The sequence below is a fragment of the Populus alba genome, chromosome 13 (genome assembly GCF_005239225.2).
Source record: "Populus alba chromosome 13, ASM523922v2, whole genome shotgun sequence".
Lineage (NCBI taxonomy): Eukaryota > Viridiplantae > Streptophyta > Magnoliopsida > Malpighiales > Salicaceae > Populus > Populus alba.
The window spans coordinates 1,074,087-1,090,422 of record NC_133296.1 but is presented as its reverse complement, the minus strand read 5'-3'; the positions used below and the strand labels follow the sequence as shown (position 1 = coordinate 1,090,422).

Here is a 16,336-nt window from a genome sequence, read left to right as displayed (position 1 = left end):
TTTTTATAATAAAATGTTTTATTATAATTTTTATATTATTTTTAATATGTGCAACATGATAAAAACTCATTTTCTTTTTTTAGTTATTCTTTTTTAAAGGAACTTTTAAATCATATGGGAAATTTAGAGAAAAAATGTATAATTTATGTAGCTGATTTAGGGTTTTCTTGCTTCTTTTATGTCTTCACAATTGTTTAGCACTAAGCATTTTATCTGAAATTCTTATCTGACTTGGGATGATTAATACATTGACTGTCATTGCAAATCCTTTATGTAATGAATTCAGTCTAACTCAGCTCACTTAACAAAGCCTTGATCCCAGCTACTTGGGATTACAAGGCAATTCAAACTAAACAAGCCAAAACCCTAGATGAAATTCACAAAAAAAAATTAAGGCTACATTCAAGTTGGTGATTGGATGATAATCCTCTAAAGTATAAACACACAAAGCAAATGTCCAATCTACCTAAATGGAGCAAGAGGGTTTGGAATGTTAGGGACTTTGAGGCTCCTAAGTTCTTTACAGACATGATCTAGCATTCCCAGAAAGTCTCTTACAATCACGAAAATACGAAGTGGGTTGGCTTCATCTTTGCTTACATTTCCATGGAAGTATTCAGTAATTTCCCTAACGTGCAATAGGACTCTATCTTCGTCTTCGCGCAACTCTTTTAGATTCCTTGCTGCATAATTTAGGAAGGTTTTCATTGTGTGCACAAAGTTTATGCTCTTTTTGTCGGTTGATAAGTCCTTGTTTACTAGATGTTGTAATTTATCAATCCCATCTGAGAGGTTTGAGACTGAACTTGCAAGAACATCTAAGTCAATTGTAGCTGTTTTCTTGACATTGTAGAGTTCTGTGCTTAGACCTGAAACAAGGTCTAGTCCCATTCTTCTGTAATCTTCTTCCCTTTCTTCGACGGTTTTGGTTTTGTTTTTCTGATTGATCATCCCCATAATGCTATCTGATACTCGAATCCCTTCTGACCGGATTATTTCTTGGACAACAAAATGGAGTAAGGTAGTCTTACCATCTGTTCCTTTTACATCAGAAAGTTTAAGGAGTGCATCGAGCTTGAATGCTTTAGCACCTCCTCTGATTGTTCCCACATTCATTCGGTTTCCTGTTTTGAGCACTGCTTCAAGCAACTTTAGGAAGAGTCTGCTTGACCTGAGTTCTTTGCAGGCCTCCTGGCATAAAATAAGAATTAGAAAGAAAGAGGTATAAGTTGTGTTGAAATATTGTTTCGAAGAAAAGTTGCTCTGTTGTATGGTTTGATGGTTACCTCTAGCATTGAAAAAGAGTTTCTCAGATGAACCACCTCATCTTCAAATATTTCTCTATAAAGCATTGCTTCAACTCGTTCAAAGGCAAACGGTATGCTAAGAACTACTCGAACAAACTTCTCTGCAGACCCCAACTCATTGATGTCTCCTTTATAACCGAATAGCTTAGCCTCTTCTTCCTTGGTAGGTACCATCTTCGCCAGTGCCTCGAGTTGCTGTAAACACAAGCCATCCCCTGATGTCCACAGTATTAGTTGGTTGTTGTAGCATACATGCGCTGTATATAATATTTGTGCATAGCACTCATTTCTAATGTTAAGTATCGAAAGAATTTAGGTTGTGTTTTTTTAGAGTCCTGGGACAAAAGGGATGGATACAGAAGGGAATAGAAACGTGTATGGTTGGAGTGATGGAGATAAAGACATGAATTAAATGGACAGTTTTGGAGTAAATTTCAGTCATTTTAAAATAGAAAAGACAGGGAAATTTATTTCCTTGGTCGCATTATTTTTGTCTCTTCGATCTCGAGATGTTAGTTTATTTATAACGTAAGACATCTATCAAGATTTCTTTTGCAGGAGGAGATGAATTCTCTTTATTGAAATTTCTAAATTTGATTCTAAAAGGATGTACTTTCTGCATTTGCAATCTTTAAATTTCTGCTCAGCTTTGCTGTTCAAAATTATTCAAGGATGATACATTTTGGGGTCTTGACCATAACCTTTCTATCATAAATATTGAACTTTACAAAAACTTACCTCTCATTAGTGCTTCACATACTTGCTCAGCAGTTGCATTTATGGCTTTCGAGAGGATTGTGATATTCTGCAGCCTCTTTGGCTCAAGTACATGCTTGCTTGGTGAAGGAGTTTTGCTCTTCGCTTCGTCATTCTTCGTTGTGCTTTGTAAATTGTATCCAAAAAGCGATTCGATCATCTCTTCATCTAATCTGTTAAGAAACCTCATGTTAATAACTCCTAGTAGGAAATTGGAACTATATAGTAAATACAAACACAAAAACTTACTCAAATGAGCTTGATCTTATCCTGTCCCACACCATGCTTTGGTCTGGTGCTGCTCTAACTTTGTCCCAATGAAGTGGCTTCAATTTTGCCAGTGGTACTCCATCTTTTCCTAATGGTGTATATTGAGGAAGTAGAGATGGTGGAGGAGGTGGGCCACTATTTCCTTTCAGAAATGGAGGTGGACATGGTGGAGGAGGTGGGCCTTTGGCAGTGCCATTATTTCCTTTTAGAAATGGAGGTGGGCATGGGGGAGGAGGAATACTCGACAGCGCTCGTAAAGGTTTGGGAGACTTTCGAGGTGAAGGCGGTAAGTCATTTCGAGGTGTTTGGTTTGATCCTGAAGAAGCATCTGACTTCCTAGGAGGTGACAAATTTGGTAGTGAAGAAGAACTAGAAGCTTCAGATGTAATTCTGCTTGATCGCGAAGGTATGCACATTCTTGGTGCCAGAGCAGGTGGTGGTGGCGGGGGTGGGGGAGGAGGTGGCGGCGGTGGGGGGGCTGTGAAATTCTTATCCTGAACTTGTGTTGCTTCTAGAATGTCTAAATTTGTAGGAGGTGGTGAAGGAGATGGTATTATCTGTGGCACATTTGAGGGGGGAATTTCTGAAATATCACTGAAACTTCCAGCCGAAGCATTAGAAAGCCGAACATTAGATGAACGTGAATCAACAAAAGAGTGAAAAGACTCATCGTCTGATGAATGGCATTCAGTGGGAATAATTTTATCCCCAGATGAAGAGTTACCGCCATCAGATTCATATTTTACCGATTCCCCATCACCATGAACAGACGTGATTTCCCTTGTGGAAGAACTACTAGCATTGTCAGAATCTGACTTTGCTATCAATTCTTGCTTTGATTCCTGCCTCTCATGCACTGAATACTTTGGAGTGCTATGATTTGATAATGTGTTTACAGTTTCAGGAGTTTGCTTAAGATAAGTAGTTTGTTCCTCCAAATCCTTTTCTAATGAATTAAGATACAAGAGATCAAGCGCAGGATTTAAGCTCACCTTGCTTGCCGACTTTTGAGAACTAGCAAACTTTGATTTACCTCTGGTTCTTCCTTTTTTCCTGTGCACCGACATTATTCTTGCAGATTTTTTCCTATGCTCCCTGAATTTTCCAGAGAACCAAATGAGCCCAAGAGCACAAACCAAGAAGGCAGCTCCTGCAGACACTAGAACCGCTACAAGAATTCTTTTAAGTCGACTTTTATCTTTGTGCTCTTTCTGAATCTTGTGTGGTGGTGGGGCTAGATGTTTGTGATGCAGAGGAGAATAAGAATGTACATGAATTGGCAACCTTGGAGGAGCATGAGCAGGAGCAAAAGCAGGAGGCTCAGCTTCCATGGTGGCTGATGGAGAAGGTGCTCGTGACACAAACTCAGTTGATGAGCTTCTTGTTTTGGAACTCCTTAGTCCAAGTAAAGCTCTAAAGTTCTGAACTATCAGTGTTTCTTTTTCTTCATTCTCATCTTCTCCAGAGACTTTTTCAATCTGCTTCTCATTATTAACATCTCCAGTACTTTCCTTTATGAAATTCACCTTTGGTAGGCCAGGAGCTTGGAAGTACCCTTCTGCATCCACTGAAGCATCATCAGAAATAAAAACGTGGGCACTTTGTAATAATATGAGCATGAATATAGTGACGATGAAGATCATGTGGAGAATCTGAGGAGCACAACCCATGTTCCTCAACTAGAAATCATAAAAGCATCAATTCTAAGCTTCTGCCTATAAATCTAGTACATTGTTTTCTTATATTCTTTTTTTTTTAATTGAAAAAACATTTATTTTTGGGTGGTGTAGGTGCTGTAACAGTGAAGAAGATGCAATGCAGCAATGCAGTGTCTTTAATGCTACTCCAAGGAACCCCTGAGCCTTGGCAGTTGTGGTTGTTGTAATGGGCCTTCTTTACTTCTCCCTTCAAAGATTCTTATATCTGCTCACCTCCACAAATTCCCTGAAAACTTCGTTAAATGTGTGTTACACTTTGTCTTTAGGGCACTGTCATCAATCCTCCTCAATTCTTAATTTGTTTTCCCATTCTCATGTTTAACTTTCTTTTTATTCTCTTTGCTACAGAAAAGTTGACCATCTGAAATATGTTTTTTGTCTCTGTTCTTCATCAAATCATGACACTTCATCATTTCCTCCGTCTAAAAGTTCTACTAAAACCTTTAGCATCTGAAGTTTAGCCATGAGGTTTTGCAGTTGAGCAGAGCTTTTTAGTTGCTAAAAGCCTCAAAATCAGACCATGAAAAAGTTTCCTAGGTGGGTCCCTATTTGCAGTTGGAATTGGCTAACCTTCCAAGAGGGTGCTGGTGCAAGTTTTCTCCTCCAACCCCTCATAATTGATGGAAGAGAGAGGGGAGGGGATAGAGCTGTGTGGCCCATTACTTTCTTGTGTGAGTGCGTGAGCTTTTCTTCAAGAGGCTAAAAAACAACAACCTAGGTTGAACAATCTCTTAATGTTGAATTATGGGATGCTAAAAGGGTTGCTGCCATCAAACAGGAGTCCCTTTCCCGCACTTTCCCATGGCTCTACTAGCAGGTAGGTTATTGCTGCTGCTCTCAGGCTCACGATGTGGTGGCCATGGTTTGGTAGGACAGAAGCTGATTTCTAAGACATTTTTAGGTTATTTGCTTCCAGTTGTCTGTCTCTGACCTAACCACAGGAGAGAGAGGGGGAGGTCCAGCACCAACTACATCGTCAGCATGTATCACTTGAACCAATATGCCATCCACCATGAGGGATCGATCTCTTTGTGAAATCATTTGAAAATTAGGGTTCATAAGAGTTTTTTTTTTTTTTTTGGCCAGATAAGGCAGAAATTAAGTTTCTTGTTTCTACTCTAGAAAAGGGGTAACAGACGGTTTTGTTTGCCACTAAACCATACATGAAATAAACAAAGTGTCGAGCCACACCCCAAAAAGCAGATGAAAACAAACCGGCCTGGCTACATAACAAAAGTCGTAAAGAACAATCCTTTTCATTCATTATTTAAGGTTTATCCGGTGTGGTGATAATTATTTTTTAAGATAATTTTTTTTTATAAAAATATATTAAAATGAAATTATTTTTTTTAGATTTTTTTTATATTAAACCATTAAAAAACACTATATTAATTATTAATTTAATGTTTTTTCAAGTTAAAACTATTTTTGCTAACGTTTGTTTTTACATTTAAAAGCGTTTTTTAAAAAAAAAAAAAAAAATTTTTTTTATTTTAAATTAATATTTTTTTAATGTTTTCAAATCATTTTAATATACTGATGTTAAAAATAATTTTTAAAAAATAAAATACATATATTATTTTAATATATTTTTAAATAAAAAATATTTTCAAAAAATAACTATAATAATATTTCCAAACAAAATCGGCCCTTTTAAAATCATTATTATTGCATTTACATCGAACATAAAAAGCCATAAATATATTTTTATAGAGGACAGTTTTTATTCAGTCATTTTTATCCTTTTTTTTGTCTCTGAAATAATTATTGTGAGTAGCAGATAATTATTAATCTATGCTTTACTTACTTCAACCTCAAGCAATAGCCTCTACTCCAAGTCAATTAAGGGATGTGTTTGATTTTAACAACTATTTTGGATTCTGGCTTCAAATAATCAAGCCAAACAAAATCTTTTTTTTTTTTTTTTAGGAAATACTTCTGCAGCAATGCTTCCCAAAATTAAGAAGCATACATGACACTGTTGGACAGTAGCCAAATACACAAAAATGACAAAGGCTTTTAATGTCACTGATGAAATCATTATTTTATTTTATTTTTCAACCAAATTCATGAAAATGGATTTTCCAGGAAAGGGTATTGGTGGACAAAATCTTATTGTGTAAAAAAATATATTATCTGGGCACAAATGATTCTGATTTTAAAGGCTTTGGAGAAGGAATATGTCTACACTCCAAGTCCATATGAGTCCAAACAAGATGCTGGTGGCCATCTTGTAGTACTGTCAGTTCTTCGCCACAAGAGCACGAGAATCACTTATACTGTATACATTTCACCATTTTGGTGGTAAAAAGCAAGAATCTTATGTCATGTGTCCTAAAGGGAAAACATGGAGGCAAAATTACACGGGGGAGAGACAAAGTATCCTTGTCCTGAATTTCATCTCAATTAAACCTAAGAAAAAAAAAATTGGATTTAGAAGTGCTGGCCCAATGAAATCTAGATGTTTTTTTAACATAAAACGATGATGGATTTGTAAGGGCCACGCATGCCTTTGTCGAGACAGCTATGTGGTAATGGATGGGTCGATGATGGGCTTCGGCCTGTATTGTATAAGAAAGATTTACATGACGAACCCTTGTAGTTACTATCATCTTAGCATTACTGGGTACCGTTTGGATCGGGTGCAAACGGTGTTCATTAAATTTTTTTTAAAAAATTATTTAAATTTAATTTTTTATATTTTTTTATTATTTTAATGTATTGTTGTTAAAAATAATTTTTAAAAAATAAAAATAATATTATTTTAATATACTTCTAAACAAAAATATTTTAAAAAATAATCACACCACAATTACAAATACACTGTCAAAAAAAAAGGTCCAGTGGTCAAGGAAATTTAATCCATCTCTTGAGGAGTTGGGTTGCTGGTGCACATCTTGCATGCGACTTTTCTGGATTACTACGTGCTGCTGCTGACTAGTACGAGCCCATGGAGCGATTCTTCGGTGAAGATCAACCAGATGACTATTGATGGTTCGTGAAAGGGACCGAGGACCGGACCGGTGTGGTGTGGTGGTGCTTATCGCCATAGTCTATACAGTAGTCCAACCTTGGTTTCAAAGGAACAGACTAAACCTCCCTTGAACCTAAAAAAAAAAACTCCTTTTTTATTTGTTTTTATATTTTTAAAAATATTTTTTAAAAAAATTAATTTTTTTTTAAAATTAATATATTTTTTGATCATTTTAATGCACTAATATAAAAAATAATTTTTAAAAAATAAAAAAGTATTATTTTAATACATTTCTGAGTGAAAAATACTCGTAATTACATTCTCAAACAAGCTCTGGTGTCTTAGTATAATGAAGCAGAATATATATGTTTTGCACATTTTAGATTTTTTAAAATAATGCGCAAAACATATAATGTCTTGGTATAATGCGCTGATATTAAAATAATAAAAAATATTTTGCGCATTTCTGATTTTTTATTGCTTGATCATGTTGATCAGAGGGTTGGTAAGTAAATATTGCCTTGATCTTCTAGCTTGATGCTAACAAAATATTGCATTACACTAATGAATTCAGCTAATTGTGGTCTGTTCTTGTTACAGGAGTGTCTTATTGGAGGGCACCTGGATTGACTGGAGAAGCAAGGGAGATTATAAGCTCAGGATTTCTCCAGGAAAACTACTACCAAGTTTGATTTTTACGAGGAGAATTTTTAATTTTGTTTTTCAAATTACCTCAACGATTTTCTCTTCTTCTTTCCAAGTGTAAGAATAATCTTGTTCTTGTAAGATATAGATATCACGTTTAGGTTTTCTCTAGCCCTTCCCTGTTGAAAATTTTCATGTTTGGTTGGTGGATATTGGCATTTATGGTACATATAAAAAATACATGTAGCAGTTGAAGAATTCATTCTTTTATGATCTAGCACAACCAATCCTAAGCAGTTTTGAAATAAAAAAAAAAATTCTCAAATCTATCAGGGAAAACTAATCAACTTGAGAAAATTAGAAGACGTCCTTGTGTTTTTTCTATATCTAGAGATTGTTGTGTTTATGCCCTGTTTGTTTTTAAAACAAATTTTTTATTTTTATTTTTTTTTGTTTTAAATTAATATTTTTTAGTATTTTTAGATTATTTTGATGCGCTAATATAAAAAAAAAATTAAAAAAAAAAAAAAAATATTATTTTGATATATTTCTGAGTGAAAAATACTTTAAAAAACAACTACAACTACATTCTCAAACATGTATATTTAATGTTCTTTAAAAATATTTTTTATTTAAAAATATATTAAAATACTTTTTTCAAGTTTTTTTTATTTTTAATATCAATATATTAAAATTATTAAAAAATACAAAAAACCATTAATTTATTTTTTTAAAAAAAACCAAACATATTTTTAAAACGTTATCGAACAACAAAAATTTTAGGATTAATCTGTCCACGTAAAATTATTATATGTAGGTTAAATTGAACATCAATTAAGACTCAATCTCTCCACGTGACACGTCATTAATAGTAATCTCCTGATAGTTATAAAATCTAAATTTAAAAAATCAAGAAATGAAATAAATCTCCTTAGCCACCAAACCATCATTTCAAAATTAAGAACCCAACTACATATCATTAATGCAATCATTGAAACTTGAGCTACCAAGTTCTTCGTAATAGCTCTCAGCCATGGGGTGGTGAGCTTTTATGGAAAACATAAGGCAATTTTCTTGAGAGTACACGCAAGCAAATAAAAAGGAAATGAAAGAAATGCAGATTTGGGCAAATAACTTCCTTGTTGGATATGGTATGAATGAAGAAAACTTGTAAATGCACTTGCCTCTTTTAATGGGCAGATAGAGGTCCTTGGACCACTCACTTTTCAATAAATTATCTTGTATAACTATAAAAAGATATAAATTAATTAATCAGGTTTTGAATTTGCTACTCAGAAGTTATTAATTCGAGTCCTATAAATTTCAGTATTAATGGAGACTTATATAATCATTAATTTCAGGGCCAATAAAATTAGTCGAGGTACGAGCAAGCTGACTCAGACACCAATGTTAATCTAAAAGAAATTATTTTGTATATTTTATATTATGTCATATAATTTTTTTTACATAATTTTTTTTTAATATTAGTTGTATCAAGATTATATAAAAAAAAAACACAAAAATAATATTAATTTAATATTTTTTTCATTTTGACCTATCAGAAAAGGGTGCCTGCCTGCCTTTATCCTCGACAATGGTCCCATGTGAGGGAGGTTCTTCGTGCCTCGCATGGGACCCAGGCAGGCTGAGATGTAAGAGATTAATGCATTATTTCCTTCGTACTGGGTGCTTGAATAATCGAAAGACTATATAACGAGAGGGATAGTTCATATTTTGACAAATCATATTGTTTTTGAACTTGCCTACAACAAGCAGAACCACGGTCCCATCAATGGCTGCCTTTGCTATTGCATTTTGACCTTGAGTTTGGAAATTGATGTCAAGAAATTCTTATTTGTGATGGGAATATATTGTTTGCTTTTCCTGTACAGTTTAAATCCAATAAAAGAAGTAGAAGATTCGTCTTCGTTAAAGTACTACCTTGTATATCAAGAAGAAGATTATTTTTCAGTTCAGTTTAATTTATTTTTTTTTTTTTTTTGCTTTTCGCCATGTTTTTTAGTTTGATATTTTTTTATATTCATTTTATTCTTTGATATTTAATTGATTTAATTTGAGTTTCTTAATTAAATCTATTTTGAAATTTCATAAATTACAATTTGAAAAATTAACTCAATTTAAGATATTAACTAGATGCTTTTTTTTTTTTATCATCACTGCAAGCTATTATTTTTCAATTTTATCTTTGATATTTATTTTATTAGAGATTGGACTATGTATTTTTTTATATATGCTTTACACATTATTTGTTTTATCCTTTTGTTTTTTTTTTTACTTGGTTGGATTATTTAAGATCTTTTTATTTCTTGTTCTTTGTTAAATATTTTTTCTCAAGTATTTTTTTTTAAATTAAATAGAATTAATTGATTAAATATAAACATATACTCACTTTAATATGTTTCGTTTGATTTTTTTTTCAAGGCACTACTTTAACAAACCTTTTATTTATTGTTCCTTGTTAAATATATTTTTTCAAAATATATTTTTTCAAATTAAATAAAATTTATTGATTAAAAACAAACATATACTCTCTTCAATGTGTTTTGTTTGATTTGTTTTTTCAAGGTACTATTTTAACAAATCATGTGATTTTTTTCAAGTCCTAAATCATTTTACAATAAAATTTGAATTTTTTCAATAAATTATTTTGTATAGGTGATGTCTATACTGGAGTGGCTATGAGTTTTTATCAATTTTTACTTTCTTCTTTATATATATATCTATTTTGATAATTTATTTTTTTATTTGATTATTATCATATTTTTTTACAAATTATTTACTTTTATGATTTTCGATTTAAATGAAATTATTAAATCATTTATTAGATATAGTGAATTTAACGATACGATTACAGGGTTATCGTTCCCTGACTGTTCTTTTTTTTATCTTAAAAAAGTTAGATCAACCCGAGATGTACTGCGGTTCCAGTCAAGATGACACCTGTCACATGTGTTCTGTCACGTGGCATTATTAGCAAGCCCATGTGGTTAGTGGGGCCAGCACAATTATTCCAAACAAACTATTAACCCTCTCCTTTCGTGTTTCATGTATCCTAACCTAAGAATTCAGGAATAAAAGACTTTCAATTTCAATAATGAAAAATCACATAAAAACAAACATAGAAGAAAAAAGATGTCATATGAACAGAAAATAAGGTGATTTTTTCGCCCCTCCTTTTTTATTATTTTTTTTCCATTTTTTTTTAAAAATTGCTTTGATTTCCTTTTTTATAAAATTATCATTGTATTAAATAGTTTATGTTCAATTTTATAAGTATATATTTTCTACTATTATATAATGTAAAAATATATATTTTTTTAAAAAAATAAAATTTTTAAATTCAATGGAGTTCGTAGCCCGGATCGTGAACTTAACATGTTAAGCCATGAAGTCCGAATCGATCTAATATATGATTATTTTAATTTTTTTAAAAGGTCATTTTAAATTTATTTTTTTAAAATCAAATCAAGTTTTTTATTTGTCATTCAAGTTGTTTTGGGATTACTAAGTAAATTAGGTAAAGTTCGGAGCAATTTTCACATGGTTTGATTAAAAATAGAGTAAACAAAAAGTCAAGTTGAGAAATTTTAAAGTTGACTCACTAAACTAAGTTTAATAATAATATTAAATGTTTCTCTACAGACTAAATATTTTGTATATTCAATTGTTTTTTGAATCGGGCCACAACATAAGAATCTAAAATTGTGTATGTTTAGGAGTGGTGATTATAGTTGCTTTTTCAAAGTATTTTTCATGCCGAATACATCAAAATAATATATTTTTTTTAAAAATTTTTAGACTAGCGCATCAAAAAATATACAAAAAAAATTTTTTTTTTTTAGCAAAAAAAAATTAATTTTTTTTAAAACGAGTTACAATCACATTTCAAAAAAGGCTTATTAAAACTACTAGTCTGTTATAAAACTAATCATATTGCAAAATATTAAGTAAATATTTTCTTTAATTTTTTTTTCTAAAAAGAAATTCCCAATCATATCTGCAAGTAGCAAGAAACCAAGACAAACCATATCAAATATTAAAATACATAAATTTATTTTAACATCCATTCCTTCTTCACACAGCAAAGTTGTATAATTTCGACCTTTATTATATAAATCAAGATCTGCACTTTAATCTTAATTAGCTAGAGAGCATTAAGCAAAAGCATCAAATGTCGTTGTAAGCACATTAAGTCCATTGATTTGATGTTAATAGCTAGCTGGGAACCAATCTTTGTGATCTCTTTTAAAAAGTTTTTTTTGTTTACAATAACAATTTTTTTCCCGCTAATTTAACTTATTTGCCATCCTTTACAACAAAAAAGCTACTCTAAAATTTATGCATCACCAATATTCATATCTGAGCAGCCAGCAGGTTCCCTATTTTTTCCATCTCATCAAGCACCAACTTTTTGGGCCTACATTTTTTTCTTTCTTTTCCTTTTACTCACCCTTGAAGTTCCTGCAACTTTCATTGTTCTTAAGCGTTTCCTCCCACCCTACAAATTCCTTCTCTCTCTCTCGCTCTCTCTCTCGCTCTCTCTCTCTCTCTCTGCGCCTCTATACAGAACATACACTCAAAATTATCCTAATGGCAACAGAACCAAAGACAGACGCCAAAACAGAAGCTAAACAAGAGGCCAAAACAGAGGCTAAAGAAGTGGTAGTAGAAGGAAACACAGAACCATCTCTCAAGTACAAGGTAACTAGATTAAGCCAAAAAAACTCGTCTTTCTAGGATAAAAATGCCATCTTTCCTTGTTTTTAGCCTCATTTTCTTTGTTTTTCAGACGTGGGTGTTGAAAGTCTCGGTTCATTGTGAGGGTTGCAAGAGGAAAGTCAAGAAGATCCTGGATAGCATAGATGGTATGTAAATTAGCGTGAACCCACTAAAACATAGCATTAAATTCTTGATTATTTCTGTTATTTTCTGTTACATTCTTGCAATGTTTTTAAGATTCCCTCATATTTCTTATCTGGGTCCTTTTCATTTCCTTTCAATTTCAAACTCTCGGTAAAGTTACTAATTTCTTTCCAATATCTAGCTACGAAAGTTTCTTACTTTGTCTCTCAATTTTCCCCATCTTGGTTTTTATTCATTTTCACTCGTTTCTTTGCCATTTTTTTTTAATTCCCATCTAATATTAAACCTTTAATTTCATAATTTTTTGTTAACACTTCTGGTTATCTATTTGCTTCATCAAAGTTTCTAATTTTGCCCATTTTTTGCAGGTGTGTTCACCACAGATGTTGATCTAAGACTACAGAAGGCCACAGTAGTAGGGGATGTTGATGCAGATACTTTAATCAAGAAACTGATAAAAAAGACAGGGAAACATGCAGAGCTGTGGCCTGAAAAAGCTGATAATAATCAGAAAGCAGCAGTGAAGAAAGGCAAAGCAAAAAACAAAGACAAGGAAAAAGAGAAAGAGAAAGAAAGAGACCAAGAGAGCAGCAATGAAGAAGGTGGTGATGGAGAAAATAAGAAAGAAGTTAAAGTCAAGGCCGAAGTAGTAAAAATGCAAGACCCTTCTCCTAAAAACAGTGAAAATGGCGGTCCTAGTAAAAATAGTGAAGGTGGCGGTCATGTGGTTATTGGCAAAGCAAGTGAAGGTGGTGCTGTTCAAGTCAAGGAAAAAAAGGTTAATGAGGTTAATGCTAAGCAACCTGTCACCTCACCGTCCGGTGTCCAGTCACCGGTGGCTGACAAGAAAGTTGGTGGTGAAAGTGAGGTTGTAGCTGAGAAAATTGGTGGGGGCGGCAGTGTAGATGGTAGCAGTGGTGCTAAAAAGAAGAAGAAGAAGGCACCCAAAGAGAATAACAGCAATAATAACAATGGTGATGAGGGTGAACATTCTGGTCATGCACCCGCAGGTACTGGATCACCAGGTCAAGGGCATGTTCAAGTCCAAATCCCACCCCGAGCAAATCACATCCCTCCACGTCACGATCATGTGTATAACTACCCAAAAACTCACTATGCACCCCCAGTGTATGCTGTGAGTAACAATGTTGCATACCCTAGTACAAGTTACGGTGCCTCATACCATGCCCCACAGTATTCCTATGCGTATATGCATCCCGGCACCCATCCGGGTACCATTAGTGTACCCCCGCCACATGATTTCCATCCGTACTACTCCTCGCAGACGTCTGATTCGTTTGAGCCTCCGCCACCTGATTTCCATCCGTACTACTCCTCACAGACGTCTGATTCGTTTGAGTTTCTGAGCGACGAAAACCCTAACGCGTGCTCAATCATGTGATAATGGTTTGACAAGAAGTGGCAATTAGCACATTGAAGGATCGAAGCCTTATACTACCTGTATAAGTCTACCAGGGGAAAGTGTTATTTTTGTAATGTATGTAGATATATGAAAGATAAAGTTCTTGTAGCTTTAAGATTAGGGGATAATAAGAGGGGGCTTAGGGTTTGGCGTTTTTCTCTTTGGTGACGGGTGTTGCTGTTCTTAGCTTTATTTTGTACTTTTTACTGTTTCTAAGTTTCTTTTTTTAAAAAAAATATTTATATATATAGCAGTCTTGATGTTATTGCAGGCCCTTGTATTTTTTTATTTCTCTAATGTGGAAAGTAGATTAGCCATTTTGGCTTATTAGAATGTGATTACAGTGACTTATGGGCAATTGGTGTTTAATTAGCATTCAAAAGCACTATAAGCACCCAAGCATGCATGTGGCAAAGAATTGGAGGCTGAAGATCTTGAGAGGAACTTTTTAGTGCATGGATTAACCTAAATTGACACTTGCTAATTAAGCATCTGGTTTTATAATTTTTTTTTTGTTAATGCAGGTGTTTTTTTGCCCTACCCACTAAGTTTTCATAATGGGTTGTGATTTTTCTTATGGTGCTTCTGCTTACTTGTACGTAGGACCCGTGTAACCTTTCCAGCACTCTCCTTTTGTGTAAAGTGATTTTTGTTTGTGAATTAGGGATAAAGGTACTTAGGAATGTGATGTAAATTATATTTTTTAAAATTTTTATTTAAAATAAAATTTTTATTATGTTTTTTTTGATATTTTGATGTTAAAGATAATTTTTTTAAAATAAAAAAAATTATTTTAATATATTTTTAAGCTAAAATTACTTTGAACCGTCACCACTATTATAATTTTAAACAATCTTCTAAGTTGAGAACAGTAGATAGCTAATTACAAATTAGTGAAAGGTATTTGATTTTTTGTCATTGTGAAGAAAAATCACTTCTTGCTTTTAACACATTAAAAAAAAAAAAAAAAACCTTGGGTTTGGGTTTGACATCTCCTTTAAATTATTACAGATTCCGCTCAAAGGCATTGACCTTCCATTTCCTTTTCTTTTAATCTAGTAATTTGCAATGTAACAGTGCCCCTTGAAGGAATTTTATTAAACCAGATCAGCTCAAAAATAAACTTGATTATTTATCAATCCAATCTTTAATTTTATAATAAAGTTTAAAATTAAATTAGATAAAAATAATATAATTAATTTGGTAAATCAAATCACGATCTAATAAAGCTTGGTTTGATTTTTAAATTATTTTTTTCAAAATCACAATATTTTTGTTAAATCTTCAAATAATACTGTTTTGAATTTCTCGTGTTAAATTGCAGATTATATATTCACGTCCTTTTAAAAGAAGGAATAAGCTAGCTAGGGTTCGGGTCTTGGTCTTGGTCTTGGTCCTGGTCCTCCTAGCAAAAATATATTCCTATAACTTATAGGTAACTGTTAAATTAAAACCTATCACTTTGGTATATGTGTGGGCGCCCGTGAAACAGGGTACTGGAGCATAATTTTTTATACTTTATTTTAAAAGTGTTTTTAAAAATTAAATTAAATTTATTTATTTATTTTAAATTAATTTTTTATGATGTTTTCATATTATTTTAAATGTTGAAAATAAAAAAATTATTTTAATATATTTCTAAAAACAAACTTTCAAAAACAGTAACTATTAACCATCTAGCAAGTGATATACTAATAAGAGTTTGAGATCAAGGGGTTTGATTTTTTTATGATCTTAAGTTCAAACCTTATGGTTACTAATATGATGATGGTTATTGGATATTCATATAATTTTTAATTTTAAAAATATATAAAATTAATTGAAGTACATGCAAATTAACCCGAACATCCTTAATAATAATTAAAAAAAAAGCAGCAACTATCGAAATACTAATCAATCTCGGACATTTGGAAAGTTTCTCTTTCTTCCATGAAAATAACCTTTGAAGTTTGTGTTTGTCTGTCTCTCTTTTTTTTTCTTTAACTTCCTTTTGTGTTTTCATTTCCATGATGGCGAGGGCTAATGCAGGACTGCTTTCCAAGTAAAAGCAAGTTTATTTTCTTTTTTTATATATATAAAAGAAAAGGTAAAGTTGTACCCTTCCTTGTAAATGCCTCTTCTTTTCTTTTCTGCCCTTCTCTCTGGGCTTGGAGAGGAAGGAACTTGTAAGAGAAGGAAACACAATACTTCTTTATTAATTTCTACTTTGACTAATTAGACTCTTTTGGACCAATATACCCTTTTGTTTTCTAACAGCGACTCTTTGCCAACTCCATTTGAATCGTTCTGTGATCTGTGAATGAAAAATTTTCCAATTAATTATTTCATTTCATGCACTAATTTAGTGGATTATGGGTGC

At 32.6% G+C, this 16,336-nt stretch overlaps 2 protein-coding genes across 2 annotated transcripts; one reads left to right on the top strand and one right to left on the bottom strand.

Moving 5' to 3' along the window:
- Window positions 1–350: 350 nt before the first annotated feature.
- LOC118060756 (formin-like protein 11) lies at window positions 351–5,383 on the bottom strand. Its single transcript, XM_035074016.2, has 4 exons — window positions 2,313–5,383; window positions 2,046–2,236; window positions 1,287–1,522; window positions 351–1,191 (listed from the first exon to the last, which is right to left on the bottom strand). Exons 1-4 carry the CDS (start codon window positions 4,001–4,003, stop codon window positions 463–465), a joined length of 2,847 nt encoding a protein of 948 aa, XP_034929907.1. The 5' UTR covers window positions 4,004–5,383; the 3' UTR covers window positions 351–462.
- A 6,702-nt stretch (window positions 5,384–12,085) lies between these two features.
- Window positions 12,086–14,247, top strand: LOC118060755 (heavy metal-associated isoprenylated plant protein 35). Its single transcript, XM_035074015.2, has 3 exons — window positions 12,086–12,392; window positions 12,481–12,556; window positions 12,923–14,247. The coding sequence occupies exons 1-3, from the start codon at window positions 12,282–12,284 to the stop codon at window positions 13,954–13,956; spliced, it is 1,221 nt and encodes a 406-aa protein (XP_034929906.1). The 5' UTR covers window positions 12,086–12,281; the 3' UTR covers window positions 13,957–14,247.
- The last annotated feature ends 2,089 nt before the right edge of the window (window positions 14,248–16,336 follow it).

Coding starts and splice junctions, on each gene's coding strand:
- LOC118060756 (XM_035074016.2), bottom strand. CDS start 4,003: ATGGGTTGTGCTCCTCAGATTCTCCACATGATCTTCATCGTCACTATA. Junction 2,237..2,312: donor ATAAGATCAAGCTCATTTGA/GTAAGTTTTTGT, acceptor GTTTCTTAACAG/ATTAGATGAAGAGATGATCG. Junction 1,192..1,286: donor ACTCTTTTTCAATGCTAGAG/GTAACCATCAAA, acceptor ATTTTATGCCAG/GAGGCCTGCAAAGAACTCAG.
- LOC118060755 (XM_035074015.2), top strand. CDS start 12,282: ATGGCAACAGAACCAAAGACAGACGCCAAAACAGAAGCTAAACAAGAG. Junction 12,393..12,480: donor AACCATCTCTCAAGTACAAG/GTAACTAGATTA, acceptor TTTGTTTTTCAG/ACGTGGGTGTTGAAAGTCTC. Junction 12,557..12,922: donor GATCCTGGATAGCATAGATG/GTATGTAAATTA, acceptor CATTTTTTGCAG/GTGTGTTCACCACAGATGTT.